We start from the raw sequence: 18839 nt of genomic DNA on the forward strand, positions 1-18839 counted from the left end.
GCTTCAGTATGACAAAAAAAAAAATGTATTATCCAATAAAAATTATTACAGGAATTACAAAGTTCTTGCAGAAATCTAATGTTATATTCTGCAACAGAATTCAGCATATGGCATTTCGTGTCTTGTATTTTGGGGGGTAAGGGGGTTCTCTGTTTTTAAACAATTCTGGCCCCTTTGTAGTATAGTCAAATGTTGCTTTGGATATTAAATTGAGAATTTATCTTAAATGGAAACAAACAACTTCGCTAAAAATTAGACATTTATGACTTGCAAATTACAGATACTAATTATTTTCAGTATATACAATTATGATATTCTCAAGAGGTATTAATTTTGGGACAGATGTGCTTTCATCATGTAATTTGGAAATTAAGTTACACTCTCACGTATGGGAACTCAGAAGTCTGAATTTGTGTAAAGATAGGATTGATAGAGAGGAATTTTGTCTTGCTAATTTTCTCTCTCTCCCCCCCCTACCCCGCCCCTTTCTCTCTCTGATGAGAGTGTGGCCAGCAATCCTCACAGCTGGGTTGCCTTGCACTCAAAGGAATGGGGGCTGACTGCAGAGTTGATGAGGATACACTTCCACTTGACTCCACCTCCTATTCTGTCCTTTCAGATAATTCTTCCAAATCCAGTAACTTCTAAAAATTTAAACAATAATTAAGACACACCAACTGTAAAATATGCACAATGCTAAATACTTCACATTCATGGCAGAGTGCAGAAATTAAGTGTTGCTGATGTAAACATCTTAAAAAAAGACATTAGAAATATACATAATCCAAACTGAAGGCATTAATACAGAAACTTCCATCAAATGAGGATAAAAGGAAGAATATTGCTATGCTGACCATATTTTCATTAGGAAAGGCAAGCATATTATTACAAAAATGCTCTCCAACACGTGCATGTCTATAATCTTCAAAGACAGGGTGTGACAAGCAATAAAGGAAAAAAGAACACAAAAAAAATGCCAGTTAAATAAATCTTTAGGACGATATTGTTGTCGAGTGGGTGTATTAATTAAAGAAATCCATTTTGGAGTTCATACTTTCTTGTTTTCCACATTTGAACTGTAACCACCAACACAGAAAGGAAAAAGACAAGACAAAAAGAAGTATTGCTTTCTGGTCCAGTATAAAAAACAAACCGATCTTCAAACATCAACATTTTGTTTATACTCTTCCATAGGAGGTTGAAGATAAAGATGCAAGCCATTCGGAGTATCTGCTACAATTATGAAACTGCGATTTTTATTTTTAGATGAAACGAGTTCAGTCACCGCATAAACATTTCTATCTGGAGATCTTTACTGATAGTCATGGATTTTTGATGCCTCTCTTGCAGATTCCGCTTACAAAGATAATGATTTTGTTCAGGAGAAAGGGAAAACATCTACTTGTCAAATTCTGCAGAGCCTTAATTTTCACATGGAAACCCGGTATACCTTTGGAAAGCCTCAGAAATGTTTCTCATACGTTTGTGGATTCAAAGCCTACACAACCTACTGGGCTGAAGATACTTGGATAGCTGAAACTCTTCAGATGGAAGAAAGTGACCAAGACTGTCATTTAGCCTCTGTAACAGTTTTAGCAGAACTACACAGCTTTTTTTTTTGTTTTCCTGTTATGGGATGCTGTAGCTGTGGGCAGACTGAAGAGACAATAATCTTCAGCATGGCATGGAAATAGGGAGGGGAGGTTCATCTTTAGCAATAAAAGGACCTTTAAAACAGTGTGCTATCTGGCACAGGACTAAATGCACAGGCACAGCTGCCAATTCTCCAGGCTCAATTTGCAAAAAACCAGACAGTACCAAAAAACATGTTCATATGAATAAAAGTAATAGAGTAACTAATGTTCAGCAAAAAGTAGGAGTAAGGTCCATCAGTAGATGCCACATAATGAAATATAATCTGAAGACAAATCTAGCCAACCTGACTGGTAAGTTTCAAGGACTCTGTAAAGAGACCTACACATAGGATGCTACGTACGCGCCAACACCTGTTTTGGAGCACAGCTTTACTATCCAACTACATATTGGAATAAGGTTCTGCACTCAAATCATACTATCTCCCAAAGTAGGCATAAAAAACAGTTATTTTCTTAATGCCTGGGGATTAAAAAAAAAAAAAAATCCACTTGCATATATCCACTGAAGGAAATACTGGCACTCTGTAGAAAACAGAGACTGTGTAGCACTTAAAGACCTTGACTGCTGAATGAGACACAGCGAAGCAATGCAAAACCCTTTTATGAAGCCATGTCTAATGTAATGCTATTTTGCCATCTCTTCCTGCAGATGGGAACATTCTCACTTAAAATGAAGTAACATCTCTTTTTAATCTCAGATGATCCAAACCTTCACTGGTTCTTAGAACTGTTTCTCTTAAACAAACCTGTAGAACTACAGGTTTCATGAGTCAAGAGGAGCAACAAATGTCAACTCTAACACAGCACAGGCTGCTAGAATAGATCCTGGTGTTTCCTAGGATATAGGAAATCTTACAGACAGTTTGTTGCATTATCTCTGGTACTGCTTAGACTTCTCTTGGCCACTGTAAAAGAAAAATTAATAATTCCCTAGAAGTCTCATTCAGCTAGGGGGTTGCCTTCCCCATCCCTAAGCACATTAATCACGACACAAAGGCAGAGGAGTTTAGCTAAACAGTGCTGCCCAGACTCATTGCTCTGAGTTTTTTTCACATCTATGACTTACTTCCAGGAACCAAGCTGAAAGGTCTGAACTACGTCTGTCTGATCCTTGAACGCTTATGCATTCATCCATTTTCTCTTGCTGCACCAAATACTAAATAACATCAAGAACTAAACAGCTGTTTAAATTAAGTTGAATATAAGTTTTTTAAATAACCTTCTAACTACAAAGCTTTGATATTATGAGATTCTGAATACTGGAGTCACTTCTGTTGAGGAACGCCTTATTTAGTTTTTCTAAGAGTATTTTACCAAGAAATAGAGCAGTGACTAAACATTACTGGAAATATTTTTTTGACAATTTTAACTGCTTTAAACCAGAAAATGAAAATAATTCTTTTAACGTCTAAGGGTAGGAAAAAATAAACACCTGCAAGACCCATTCCCATTACACCAACGAAAAGCATGCTGAGGAAAACATAGATGAAGTTTTTGATGTATGCCCTCTGCCTGTTCCCAACCCGCATGATTTTCTTATTCAGTAATCTTCAGGAATATGAACTATGAAAGACAGCATCAAACAAAAATGTTTACAGAAGAAGGTAAGTGGATCAAAAAAATTTTAGTTTCCCAAATACTATAAATTTTATTTTAAGCTTTCTTTTAAAGCTGAAGGCAGGTTCATAATAAAGACTAAGAAACTTTAGGATCGGTAACTTAGATTTCTTACAAGTACTATAAAACATTCCGTATTTTGTTCTTTTATATGCCCATTCAAGTCTGAATTACCACAGATAGACCCACTTTAGTTTTTAAAAAAAAAGGCTTAAAGCAAGTCATTTTCACTTCCTAAAAATCAGAGTTGGACCATGGATTTATGTATTATTAGTGACTTCTAAGAAAACATTTCTGATAACCGCACAATTTTTAGGTCATGAACGTCAAACAAACTTATCCTTGTGAAAAGAACCATGTTCAGTGAAAATGTGGTTTCTTCAGCTTCAGATTTTAACTTTGGTTCTCCTGAGGGATGTAAAGTGCTTGAGCGCTGTAAGAATTGCTAGTTATGCATACATCAACCAGCATCAAGTATTCAAAGCCAAAAGACACTGTTGATTTGTGTCACCTCCTAGCAAGCCGGCTACAACATGTTCTCTATTAAAAGTTTCTGTAGAATAATACAGAATTAATCTGGTTTGATATTTCAATAATTTGTTGTTCCAAGTTATTATAGCATAAGGCATTAACTGTATCAAAATTCCATGAGAACTGGTGGTTTTAAAACTTATTTTAAGACTTAATTAATTTACCTGGACTTCTGCTTCTTGTAATGTCTCTAAGAGACTAGGGGGATCCTTTTTCATCAAAAATTTAAATTGAACATAACAAAAACCTAAACAGATTTAAAATGGCTCTCTAACACGACTGTAAAAAGAAGAAACATGAACACTGATCCTTTCAAGACCAGTGATTTGTCATAAATCCTTGTGTAATTCAGGATTTGTTGCTAAAACAGTCTCAGAAGAAGCAAATCCTACAAAGCTATACAGCATCCATAGCACTTCTGTAAATCCAAGGTAGCCAAAGAAGGGCACATTTGCTCACTCTTTCTCAAGGTAGCTTGCTCAGGCACTATTAGTAATGCAGCTGTGGCAGACCTCTCCACAGGCTGAACAGATTTGCCCAAGATTTTAAATTCTTGGCTACAGAATCTCATAACAAATACTGCTACTGGTACGCCAAAGCTACATACTTTGTAGTCAGTTTAAAGGCAGATCAGATACACAGAGCTGAAACCATAGCTCTATACTGCAGCACAAACATCCTCTCCAACTGTTGCCAAAATTCATCATTGCTTCGACTGGGGCAACAGATCAGTTCCAACAGAGTACCTTCAAAGACAGTGCTTTCTGTAATCCTCTGAAGACAGCAACATCTTGTTATTAGATGAGTGATTCAATCACCTAGGTGAACATTACACACTTGGTGGCAATCATAACCATGACCATATTTACCTCTGGGCACACTTCCTGTAACATGATCTTCACAATACTGCCATTTATAAGCCTAAGCAGACAAATTATTTTGATAATAAGCCCTTGCATTCCTGTATTCTACCTACAGAGGAAATTACAAAGTTAGTTTTACTCTATTGAAGCAATCCTCATTTCTTAGAACCTGTTCCACGCGGTGGCCAGCCTGGGGAGCCTTTTCTACAAAGAGCTGAGACACATATCTAGTGTCATTAAGTCTTCTCTGGCAAGGTACCAGGCTGTGGACTAAGCACTAGGAAGAATCAACAGTAAACATATACTGCTCCTTTGCTTACATTCAGTCATTCTCAGCGGCTAAAATTCAGAGTGCAGAGAGTCACACTCAGCTTCACTCAACCATCAGTGAGATGGATGCATGTCCATCATGGCTAGTAAAATCCAATGAAGAGAGTTAAACCCTTTGTAAAGGCGTATCGATCATTACTTTGAAACACTTCACTAAAAATCATATTGATGCTCTAAGTCTAAAACAAACAATTCCTTTACAGGGCAGATCATGGAGAAGTTGCAGTAATAGTGAATCAATTCCAGTTAACAGGCGCTATGAATGCTGTGACAAATAACTGCTTACTCATCCCCAAAATGCACTACACACAGTGACCAAGGGGTTATCTTTTATTATTCAATAAACATAAATTATATCAGAAAGACAGATGTACAACTCTTTCATGTGGCAGAATATTGACTGCTCTGTTCAATAATCAAGATATTTCTGATTTCCTCCTGGTTAACCAAAACATGACTCCAAATACAACCCATTTGTCAACCTCAATCAAGGAAAGAATCAGCCAATGCTACTGTGGAGGGGAGAAGAAAACTCTTGATAATCTGGTGGCAGCCTCTCTCAGGTCCCCAGTAAACTGTGAATGGAATCACATTAATCTTTTATCTTTCACTCCAATTGCCTTCCATTCTGCCTTGACTTGGAAGCTTTCAGTACTAAAAATAAATGTCTCAGTTTCTGTATGTATAAACCAAAATGATAGTGATACAAGTTCAAACTTGGAAAAGACTCAGAAACCCATTTCCAGACAAACAGGAAGGACTCAAAATAATCACTGGAGTTAATTTGATGGCAGTCTAGCTATCTGATTGTGCCTACCACATCAGCTGGTGTCACAATTCCTTCTATTTTCTGGCCCTCCCTACTCTTCATCACATGCCCATATACTTCTAGTACTATTAGCACAACAATAAATAAAATATTGTACTATTGACACTACTAAGCACCTTTCCCTCACGCCAAAAAAACTTCTTACCCCTACCCACCCACCAAAGAAAAAAGCTTTCAATATATGACTGTTGCGAGAACATGATTACAGAAGTCATCACCATCATCTACAATCATATTTTCACCTGTTCATGTGGTGTACACCTGTGGGTTGTTGGCAATACACTTGATTGAAGTGTGGGAGATTCCAGGTTCACAATGAGCCCTGTCATCTTTGTTCTCTTAAGCGAATATGCCACGCAATCCCAAAACCTGTGTGAATGCTATTGTCTCTTATAATATTATCTGGTTTATAAATCTTTTACCTTTTTAAGTGTGCAAAATACTAATGCAAAACCCAAGAACATATATACAATAGTCAGAACAGCAATATATATATATAAAAAATAATAATTCAAAGATCTTGAAAAGTGTACCAACATGCTTTTATAATGTGACCTAATGGGCAAGCAGTAGACCACCCCACCACAGGTAAGAAATGAGAAATTTTGAGGGCTATTGAACACTGAATTTTCGCAGCTGAACAGTATAAAGTTATTTAGCAGTGTTCAATAGCCTTCAAACTCACTTCTGCCTGTGGGTTACAGTGGTCCAGTAGAAAAAGACTGTAAACCAAAAGCAGTGCAATACAGGTTGCACCAAGATTTTTTAAAACCCTTTTAAAGTTTGCATCATTTTATGCATTTTAAAAAGCACAAAATATCTAAAGATGCCATGCACTATTAAGTAGATAGCATATAAAGAGCATCTATACAAAAAGAGGTTTTAGCCTATAAATATAATACTAATACCACCACAGGTGTATATTTAAAAACAAGATTAAAAACACTGCTGCTTCAGGGACAACAGCTTCCCAGTCCAACCAGTTCAGTATGAATTTTGTTACTGCTCGAGTGGCATATATAATACGTTGGGGTTTTTTATTCAGTTCTTTTTAGTTGGCAAAACTAACACCTCAACAGCTGAGTAAGATATGGCATTCATTTTACGGATGTGCATACTGATTTTTACAGGGCTTTTTAAAAGGGGATCTAAGAGCTAGCATTTATTTACCAAGTGCTCAAAAATGAGCATTTGAATATTCTAGTGGGAAACACAAAACAGTTTCCATCACAATAATTAGGTCCACTTACTATAAATGAAATTACACCCTCCTTATGCACAAAAGTTGGTCAGTTTTTCCATTTATGCTTGCATATTTCAGCTTTCACCCATTCCCTAGCATGGATGTTTCATTGATGGCTGAGGGTAACACTTCAAAAATGAACTAGCTAAACAAACTTCCCAGCAGCACTTGACAGAGCTACACCTATTCTTCCCCATTTCCAAAGCAGTACAGAATTAATTACCAGTTCTATGGATCTATTGTAAGTATAATAGACTAAAGAGCTATCACAGACACATTTATTGTAAAAGCACAATCCCAAGAGTGTCTAGTAGAGGGCCAAAACGATTAACACAAATGCTTTGTCAGATCAAAGATAAAACCTGCACCGCCCAATTGAGGAATGAATTAGAACAGTGGGTTATCTTTCAAATTAACCAGGGCAGTTAGTGAGGAAAATTTCATGAAAGTGTAATTCTTAGCCTTTGTGAATCCACACAGCAGGCATTCTGCCAGCTGACAAGATGATGAAATTTTCATGCTTAAAAAAGCCCTCTTCATTTCCCAATTTAGATTAGCTAGCATTTCTCTCTCTTTTCATCTATTTGCTCTTCTGAAGCAGAATTAAAAAAAAAAAAAAAAAGAAAGCACACAACAGGATCAATCTCTCATTGAATAATGCATTTCTGAAAAGAAATAAAATCTTTGTGTGTAATTTTTTTTAGATATATATACAGTTAGGAGTAAGATTATCAAAACTAATATTGTTAATACCATTACGAAATCCATAAATACTGGAGCAATGGTAGATATGTTTTGGAAGACAGATATAAAACATTTCAATGTTTAACGGCAAAAAATGATTGTGGAAACAGAAAATTTTACATAAAGGTGAGTAATTTACAAAAACAATGGGATTGTAGAAGGCTTACAAAATTCTATTTATGCACTTACATTTGCATCTTTTTAAAGCAAATGAGTATATCACCATTGGATGTATTTATCAGCTTCATGTGCCAAAAAGGGCAAGTAGATTTTCCACTTTTAGATTTTATGGGCACTCCCCCCCGCCCTTAAATTTACACAGCCACATATAAAAGCATTTCAATAGACTAAAGGAAAAAACAAGCAATGATCTTAAACACTTATAAAAAAATCTGATTCAAAGCTCACTGAAAAAACGTAAGCTTGTTCATTTCAGTGAGCTGTGGATCAGGCCGAAAGGCTCTTGATAGGGCTGTCTTCATAAAAGGTAGCTCATTATTTTAAAGGTTAAAAAATTCATTTTTGCATTTTATGTTTTTGTATTATGTGCCAATTTGACCAACACACAAACAACAGTAATATCTAAAAAGAAAAAAATGGAGTGACAAAATTAGACAATATATTTGTCTATTTTAAATTGATATTCCTATGCCTTCCAGATGCAACCATTACAATAGGTGACTGTTAAATAAGCGTCTCAAAGTTTCGTCAAACATTTTGTTCAGACAGTTCTTTGCCACACTACTTCTGAGTGTGTCTGTATAGCTTATAGGATTATATATATCAGTGCAAACATCCATTTGATAAACTTCAACTCCAGCTGTTATCCAGTCACTACAAGTACTTGATGAAAGGAATAAACTAAAACTCACAGCATCTGATTTTCTAAGAGCTAACAGGACAAAAAGTTTACTTGCCCAACCCTGTGGAAAGCCCTTTTTAAAAATGAAAATTATTGTGCAATTTGGAAATTACTTTTTACAATAAAATAATCTCGCATTTCCAGAGTCTGAATGTATTCCACAGCCAAAAAGTAGTTTTAAACCTTATTATTATAGCTAATTAGGTTAAAAGTAAATTCTCAGTATTAAAAATATAACCAAGTTTATAAAGCTTTTACTTACAAGGACAAATAAATTCCCTTTGAAGGACACATCATTATCCTGTATACCATGTAGTAAGATACTTAATAGATTTTAATACAATGTAAGCAAATTGCAATGTTCAATATTCAAACATTTCAGTTTGGTTCACAGCTTGGTCTCAAAAAAAAAAAAAAGAAAAAAAGGAGAACAGAGTAAAATATCACTCCGCTTTTTGTTCTTATCAGTAGTAAGAATTTTTCCTGCCCTTAAATGTATCTTCCTTCATTCATCAAGTTTACTATTGCACATCTTATGTACATGCTTTCTAGCACTTTATATGCCAGAAATTACTTAGAATGCGGCATTGTGTATTATCATAATGTACATACATTAAATCTAAAAAAGTTAATTGGAAGCAACTTTTATACAAAAGTAGGCTGTGTAAACATATTACTTTGACATATTATTTAATAACACATTGTATAATTTAATATAATATGTATAGTAATATAGTAATATTACTGCAATAAAGTAACATGAGATCTCACATTTTGGTAACTTCATCTGTACAAGTCATCTACCTTTAACTTCAACGGAAAGGAACAATCTATCCCTACCTTGTGAAATACTGCCTGAATTTAAATACTCTAAGAAAGTTTTGTGCTCCTTTTGGTACAGAGACCTTCAAAAGAAGTATTTATCCATTCAGAAATTACTACATTTCCAGAAAAGAGCTTAGAAAACACTTACCTGCAATTACAATAAGAACTAATATAGAAAAAAAACCACCCCCAAATGCACACTTAGTATGTTAAACTATAATGATAATTCTTTACATTGTCTTAAGAAAACACACCACAAACTAGGTAAGCCATTCATTTACAGGTCAAATTCTCAAAAACAATTTACATTTTTTAGTATATCAAAGGTTATGATCACCCAAAGGTTATGAGTGCCTTCAAAATTGATGTCTGCCCTGAAGCTGTGAGAACAGTCAATGTTGGACAACCAAAAACGGCAGGCAGGCAATAGGTTGAGAAGATCTATGAAAATTTCACCAAAATGGCTAGCTGCCAATTCACAAAATATGATGCTTCCAGCATATTAGAAATGCAAAACATATTGATATAATTTAAAAATCATGGTGGTTTCTTTCCTAACCAGTCACCACTTTGGACGGTGCGAAGATGGCAATTTCAAATATTACACTTTTTTTTCCCCCCACAATGCCATAAAAAGCCAGCCACTATCGCTGGCACTTTGGATTTCTCGCACTGCCCCCCAAAAAAGAGAATTATATCAAATTAATTAATTACCCATCTTTCTCCTCCCCGCCCCCCGTCATTATGAAGAAAGATTCATAGTATTTCCCTTCCTATTGTCCTTCGAAGAATTTTTACGGAGCTACATTCAGTTTTCTGTTTCACAATGTAACACAATATACATCAATTTGGGTTGGAGAAAGAGACTCAGATTTCAATTACATGAGAAACTGATATCTGCATATTTGACAGACTTCATAGATTTTCTCAAAAGCATTAAGATAATCAACTGCATTTTTCCAACTAAAAATCTGGAAAACAGAGCGCTACTACATCTGTAATAATGCTGACACACACAGTTACAAAATTTAAGTACATCTGACTATCTTGACTTGAGACTGAACGGAGAAAACAAACATTCTAAATCAGTATTTGAAATCATTAATTGATTGTTTTATTTTCATAAAGTTGCGTTTTGACGTTGCATGCTATTACCTTGGACTACACAAAAAAAAAGAAGTAACATGACAGTCACTAAAAACTCAGCACCATTTAGAAAACTCATTTCATGTGTCAGAATATTTTCTGAATACTTACATTATAGTATTTTCTGAGGTAGCGTCTAATATCCAACAGTAATTTGTTGTTCATTTGAACCACATAGTTGAAAGGAGGCTCTTCACATTCAGTTTTACTGCACCTTTGCAAGCTGGGTTCAATAAATCGCCCCTGAAAACAGAAGTGTAAAAACAGCATGCATCATTACAACAGATGATGGTAGCAGAAGTTATTACAGGAGTTTAGACATAGTACATATTTTTAAAAAATAATAGTCTTAAAGGGCCTCTAATATCTAGGTCTTCTTTCTTTGCATCACAGTTGGCCACACCCATATAAAGACTTCCCTGACCTACAGTTTTCCCATTCTCAATGAAAGGTCTTTTGGAGAACATGCTTCTTCACCTGCTACAAAGTTAATCGGTCAAAAAATGATGTTGTTTAAAAAAATTAATCTACGGACAAATCACACTCCCCTGTTTCCCCCCAAACAACACAGGTTTGTTGTTTTATCAGGGACATCAAAGTTCTGCCCGAGCCCACTGATCAGAACATCGAAATCAACCTTACAGATACCAGTTATGAAATTACCAACAGGGCTGTACAGACAAACCTTGTTAAACAAGAATGACATTATCATCTTTTATTTTCTCCAAGTGCAAAGAATAGCTCTTACAGTTTTACACCATCTCATTCCCCTTACTTTCAAAACCTTCTGAACACCTGACATTAAAATTTCAGAACCTGGAAGTGATGCATGAACAGCTGAAATAGAGTATTTCATAATATAATATTTGGTAGAATTCTCATTAAAATAAGAACAACCTGGTAGGTTGAACAGTTATACAACTTTTAGAAAATTTTCTTTCAAGGTAAGACTTAGCTTTTGTGAGCCATCTTGGCTAACTCCCCATCCACAACACTGAATAATTCCAGGTAGAAGAGTGGGGTTTTGTGATTTGGTTTAGGGGTTTCTTTTGTTGTTTGGTGGGTTTTTTTGGTTTCTTTTTGGTTTTGATTTTTTTAAAGGAGTTTCACATCCACTTCTCTCCAGTTAGCCCATCTGCAAGTTGTCAAGCCTACATGCAATTAACTATCTTATTTACAGCTGTAATGAACAAAAGTCAAGGATTCACAAAGTATCACTCTATTTGTGCATCTTTTCCTCTTACTTGCTTCCAAAGACTGCTTTATTTTGATTCAAAAAAATGCAAAACATCTGCTGTTTGTCCAAATTAACTTAAAATAATTACTTTTAATTTAGATAAAAGATTTATTTGCTTTCAGTTTCAAGGTTTTCACTACTCTGAAGCTTGCTAATTTGCCAGTGACTAATACATGCATAACATCGCTGTAGAGTTAAATACTTGGCCCTATTTCAAGTTGTGATCCAAGGTCAGAGATACATTTTTTGGCAGAACTTCTCAACAAGAATGTACCCCTATGACTTTTTATGTTTAATACAAAGACAGAAGGAAAGATAACACAGAAAAACCTTACTGGCAAGAAGAGAGGTGGGATGTAGCAAGATAAACACAAGTTTCAAAAACACTTTGTTCCAATTAATATGATTTAGGATAAGAAATTGCCATTGCTATACGAAAGTTTCATTAAATAGAGAACTGGAAGTTACTAAGGTGTTAAGATAAGGATTCCTTAAAAAGTTACAGCAACAATCATTCATGACTGTGGGCAAACAGATTAATGAAGCCGGATAATCTCACATGTTCTGCTAGACGACACAGCTGAAATGAAGTGGGAAAAATATTTCAGCACTATCCCATCAGCAAATTTCTGTTCCAAAGCTATAAATAGCAGGACTCAAACAATATGGTATCTTCTCCTACATCATATGAATTCTATCTGAAAAGCTGTTCTCTATAAGTATTTTTCTCCCTCACCAACGAACAGAAATGAAACAGAAAAAAAAACTAACCGAACCATCAAAGACATTGTCATAAATATTTTCTGTTCCGCATTTGAGGCAGCAAAACTTGAATCTTTCACAATCCCTATATTTCTCCTCATCAGTGAGCTGAGCTGGGCCACCAACCAAGGCATCATTCTCCTCATCTTTATGGTAATGGCGATGGACTCTGAATTGGGAGGGATCCAGTCCTATTAATAAGAAACAAAAATTTCAAAAGACTAAGAGGTCAACCATGCAAGTAGGCTCATTTTTCATATGCTTGGTGAAGCAAATTCAAAAGAAAGTTACAAAATGTAAATTCAGAAGCTGAAAATCTCTCCTTAGCAAAACTTCCTCTATAAAACAGAAATACATTTTACAATTTTTAACCACGAATAAAGACTCACAAAACATGAAGAAATCTTCTTACTTATCTTCTTACGCAAGATTGCTTTATAAATAAAACAAGCACACTGCATTATCATGGGAGTAGGCAACAGAACATTTTGTTTCTGAGGAAACCACTCCTAACGGATGGCTTTATTGTTATTTTCTTCTTAAGTTACATTGAAAATATTTCAATAAAAATGTGCATTGTTATTAAGAAACGGTCTTTAAATCAAAATGGCACCATTAAAACTGAAAACAGAGAATAAAAACCCCATTAAAGAAATGCGGGTGCACTGCTATTACCAACTCCTTCAAGTCCGTATACAACTGCCAACTCTGATTTCAATGCAGTGGTCGATTTCATTTTGGCTCAGTGGTTAACAGCATGTAGGTTTCAATCTAATGCAGTGGTTAAAATTCAGCAGCAGTATTTAAAACGGCAGCGCTGGAGACAAAATGCTTTATTTTTGATTGCCAGAACTCAAGATTTTAAACAAATAAATACACAAAAGAGATCCTAAAAATACTGATTCAACCACAAATAAGTAAATAAGCAAGCAAGCATGAAGTTCGCTGCCCTAGGAATAAGACTGCCAAAGTAAACTTAAAAATCCACGGGTTTTGTCATCCTTTGTCATGTGCAACCTTTTAGAAGTCCATGTATCCCATTTACAGGTTTTTTTTGTTAACTCTAGCAAATAGCACATGCTAGGGGAAAAAAAAAAAAAAATCGAATGAGCATGTAGAAGAAAACGTTCAGAAAACTATGGCTTACTTTATTATTAAGAAGAAAAGATCAAAGAAAAGCACTTTAAAAAAATATTTTTAACAGAGACCAATTAAGCCAAGTGCCAGATTACCATGTATTAACCCATACCTTGTGTAAATTTCAAGAACAAATGTAATAATTACTATAGAAAGAGCAAGAAAGATTACAATAGGAAGTAAAGCTAGATTTTACAGTTCTTCTTAACCTTACTATACAGTACCAGGAGACTTAAAGACAATGTTTGGGAACAATATCCAGTTAAACTAGACAAATATTTTTGCACATATAAAACAGTTGTGTTATACACGCAGATATAGATTGTCTTTACATAAAAGATTTGATATGTGTGACTTTACTATCGCTATTCTGAATTTGTTTTGCAATCATAAAACAAATTCAAGGACAAGGAAAAATTCCATTGCCAAACAAGTTTATTTGGTCCTCGATAGAACAGGAGTTTCACTAAAATTTAATCAATCTTCCCAAATTTAATTTTATCAAAAGAAACAAATGTCAATGCATAAAGGTAACAATTCACCTCCAAGAGGTTCTTAAACTTTTAATACAGTTCTCTACTATTCATTAAAAGGAAGAGCAAACAAAGCAAGAAACATCGCTAATAGCTTATTTTACACTCTAATACATATGGTACCCCCCCAAAAAGACTGTGGGGTTTTGTTTGGGTCGTGTTTTTTTCTTTTCTTTTTTTTTTTTTTTTTTAAAGGGTTGGTAATATATTTGCTGTTTTAGAAAACAAAGAGTGTGTTCTGCAACACACGGGTAGTAGATAAAAGGTTTAGAACGGGGACTGGAGTTTAGTATTAAGATTTTGCAAAAAAATCAACTAAGTATGCAGTAGGTTGGATCTAAGACAGTAATAGTGAATACAAACAAAAATTCTCAGTTTACTCTGAGTTCAGAAGTGGAATGAAAAAACATCGTTGCAACTTTCCGATACAGATGCCACTAAAGTTCAGCTAGAAATCTATCTTTGCTCGTTTCCCAAAAGGCAAATATAGAGCAAAGTAGTTCACTAAATAAAAGATAAAAGGAGATAAATTCTGGTCTTCAGACAACTGCAGTTTTCCAATATTCAGTCAAAACCAATGACAGCAAATAAGCATCTGGACATTTGGTAATAATTTAACAGAAAAAAATCCCAAGTTATTCATTGGAAGAATTTAAATCACACCTGTCTCTGAACTTTCTTAGCTGTTTTGGCTGGAGAAAACAACAGGAAAAAATATTGTGATGATTCAAGTGTACATCTAACTTTTGGTATGCAAACAGCCCCAGTGAAATCAAAGGGACTACAAATCAGGCTTTTAAAGAGCATGCCTACCTTAATTGTCTTGTGGAATTGGGACCTATTTTATCTATTATCTCCTTTCAGGAATAGTTAGTTGGTTCAATTAATCCATTTCAGCACAGTAACTGGTATCCTCTCGGACCAGGTCACACTGGTCATTTACTCTACTTGGTAAACAAAACAGGAACTATCTGATGGGTGGGGTAAAAAAATAGCAGCTGGTTTTGGTGATTTTTAAATGAATAGGATGAGACTAATCAGAACTTCTCTGAACTCTTCTTATTTTTCCATGACATCAAGAAAAATCCAAGGGACTTTGACTTACTCTGACATGAAAAATCTTCAGAGCTATCATTAAATTACCTGCACCACAGGTAAGCCTTCCAGCCTCACCGAAACTGCAAGGTGGCATGCATGACAAAGAAACATAACATTAAAAATACGCTGATGAACCTAGCGTGAGAAAATAAATAATAAAACTAAGTTCCAGGACTTGTTCCCAAATTACTTAATAGAATTATTAAAACATTTATTAACTAGCAAGCAAAAGAGGTCACCCAAGAAACTGAAAGAAGGCCGAATAACTTTGACTAATCGCAGCATCTTAAAGCTGGCATTTCTGCGAGCGTTTTTACACGTCTCCTACCCCGGTGCCCGCACCCTCCCCAGGGAGCAGAAGCGCGGCACGGAGCGAGGCAGGAGCGTCCCAGCGCCCCAGCCGCCGGGGAGACGTTTGGCAGGACGCCGGCCGGTTTCCCCGCGGACCGCGGAACAAAGCCCGGGGGCTTTTCCCTGGATTTCGTATTTCAACCGCAGGTTAGTCGGGAAGCACGGAAAGTTTCCCCGCCCGTACCTTTGCCCGTTAGACATTTTGTGAGAGACCGGGAAACGGCATCCGGTGCTGCCACCGCGAGGCTACGGCCGCGCATTTCAGTCAGGGCGACGCGGCGGGGCCGGGGCCGGGGCCGGGGCCGGGGCCGGCCGCCCTCTGAATCTAACCCGGGGCGGCCAAGGCCTCTGCCCTTCGGAAACGCACCCTGCTTTGTTTTTCTCAAAGAGATCCTCCTGCGCTGCAAAGCTAGCGTGCCTTCTGCATGGGGACCTTAGAACGGCCTCTTGCGCAGTCGGAACACGCAACACGCTTTAGCAAGCCTCAGTTTCTGAGCAGGTCTAGCGCGTCTCAAAAAATCCCAGCTAGACCACAAACAGCAAAAGTCATACACTTTGGGGTTTATTACTGAATTGTCATGAAGTTTCGCCGTTACTTTAATGTTAGTTTCCATCATTCTCCTCTCGCTCCACTCCCTAATGTGAGAAAACCCGTAAAAAAGACAGAACCTGCTGTAATTCCTGCGTGCCCCAAGGAGAGCACAACTGTCCTGGTTTCTGTCAGGACAGTCAGTCTGAGTAGCTGCTAAATACTATATTAAAGGGACCTATTAAATGGTAAATGGTAAAAGAAAAAGAAAAAGACAGTATCTTTAAGGTGGTGGTGGGTTTCCTTACAAGGAGCAGCTACCATGCAGACACTGTGTGGAAGGAGGAACCGGTACTGGGAAGTACTCTTAATTAAGACAAGCCTCATCAGGACCCAGTAATGACTCCCTAAAATTAGATAGCCTTCCTAAGAAATGCCCAAATGCCAAGCAATCTGCAGAGCACCAACATGCGCATCCACCTGTAAGGCAGCAGCACACATCTCTTTCAGAAGACCATGACACAGTCTAGGACAGCAGTCAGCAACTTCCATAATTTAGAGAAAATGATGTTAGGCAGTAACAGCTACAAAAATCCCATGGTGAAATGACACTGCTTCCATAATGTTTAGATACTTTTGACAACACAGAAATAAGATGCGATTTTTCTTTGCGACAAGGAGCAGTATTTATGTATCAACAAAAAACCCTTACTTTAAATACATTAAGAGAATTGTTCTGCCAATACAGTTCTTTCTGTTTAAAAGCTATAGGTATCTTCAGGATGAAGTAAGGTCTCCAAGCATTTAAGAAGATCAGATTTATTGAATGATATTACCGATCAGATTGCACACTTTAGTTTCAGAAACCCTGACTATCCTCATCTTGTCACTGCTTTTCCTCGAGAACGTCAAGAAAAAGTGAATGCAGGAGTATGCCCATGAGGTTCTCGTTCTTAGGAACAATGAATTTCCATCTCTCAAAGGCTAGGCAGACCTCCTACAATGTCCGAAAACAAAAGGCAATTTTCAGCTTGATTCCATAGTGCATAAATATGATATTTAAGGAGTTATCTGCCATTTTTAGGTGTGGTTATTTGCTTTTGTTCTTCAGCATCTAAAATAGCTTAAAATAACTTGCTTTGAGCACAGACAGAACAAAGAACTTTTCATCATTTTGATACGAGCCAAGCTTCCCTAAGCAGAGCTCAATTTTATCTACTCGGACTAACACAGTGACATGTCAATGAAACATTCACCTTATAAAGAGATTCTGTTAAATATGAAACAGAGATCGTTTTTCTGCAACCATTCTCCCTATACAGACACACACCCTACGTAACACAATAAATCAGATCAGGCAGTGGAAGACACACACAATGAGAATGCAATCAAGTTTTGGTCCACAGATATGACACTTACATATCCTCCAGAACACCAGCTTTCTTCTTCAGAACAGAAAAATACGCTCTCTTGCAACAAGATAGGAAAAAGGACAAGAATTTGGATGTGTAACATGATGAAAATACTAAGCAAAAAAGCCCAACTTAGTAACACAGAACAGTGAACAGTTTTCATGTTTGCTTGTTTTAGCAAGCTGGGCTCAAGTATCTTGTACACTTCTGTATCTTGTAAACTATTTTCAATTTCTTTGAAACAAAACCACTTGACTATCCCTCCAGTACTGTTAAAAAAAGCTGAAAAATAACTTCAGTTTGCAACGATTTGTGTACGACTGATTAAGTGCTGTATATGAAAACCTAAGTAGAGCAGAAGTTTTGAAAAAGACCTGACTACCCCCAAGCTCAATTTAAACATTCCCAAGAAAACAAAGCTAGAGAAGGAGATCACATTTTTACAGCACAGCAAGGTCAAATTGAACACATTTCAGCTCTAAGATTGTAACAGATACAGGTTTTCAGACTGACAATTGTGGACTATTAATAAACTCTCAGCTGCATGATGCTATTATAGACCACAAAAGAAATTTTCATCTTGAACGTACTATAGTGCAAAAAGCAGCATAGGCATTTGCAAACAGTAGATGCTATCAAGTGGCACACAGTTCTTAAGATCTGGGCACGTAATTTAGGTGCCTGAAGGGAGCCAGTCTTTTCTGAAAATCCAACCTGTTGTGAATAATGAACAACTCTGAATTTGAGCTTAACTCTACAAGACTAACAATCTTTGCCAAATAAAATAAATTAGCTTCAGAAATCTTTCCTGTCTTTCACCTAAATGAAGTACAAGTTTACCGCCTATTTTAAACTGCTTCAACCTAACCAAGAGTGCTTGACCTTTTCAGTCAGGCATACCACATAGTCCACTCTGTCATCAAGGGGAAGTTGTATACCAAGGCTCTGCCACATAAACAAAATGATTTGTATGGTCAGCCTGCATGTGTGAAGCAGGGCTGACACCTCCTCAAAGCACGAGAGCTGTTGAGGACACACTGCATTTTTTTTTTTTTTTTTTTAATACGGACAACTTGTAAATGGAGATGGAAAATGCTGCATATTACACAGGCTGTCTTGGGAGGTGAAGATCTTT

General features: G+C 36.4%; 1 protein-coding gene across 3 annotated transcripts in view; it reads right to left on the minus strand.

The window, feature by feature from the left end:
• Positions 1–18839, minus strand: part of POLA1 (DNA polymerase alpha 1, catalytic subunit) — a 207888-nt gene that overhangs the window by 100295 nt on the left and 88754 nt on the right. For all 3 annotated transcript variants that reach the window (XM_072848605.1, XM_072848611.1, XM_072848597.1), the window contains 2 exons: positions 12654–12835; positions 10757–10888 (listed from right to left, as the gene is read on the minus strand). In XM_072848605.1, the coding sequence (XP_072704706.1) occupies positions 10757–10888; positions 12654–12835 (314 nt within the window). The remainder of the gene's footprint in view (positions 1–10756; positions 10889–12653; positions 12836–18839) is intronic.

This window comes from Ciconia boyciana, chromosome 1 (assembly GCF_034638445.1).
Source record: "Ciconia boyciana chromosome 1, ASM3463844v1, whole genome shotgun sequence".
NCBI lineage: Eukaryota > Metazoa > Chordata > Aves > Ciconiiformes > Ciconiidae > Ciconia > Ciconia boyciana.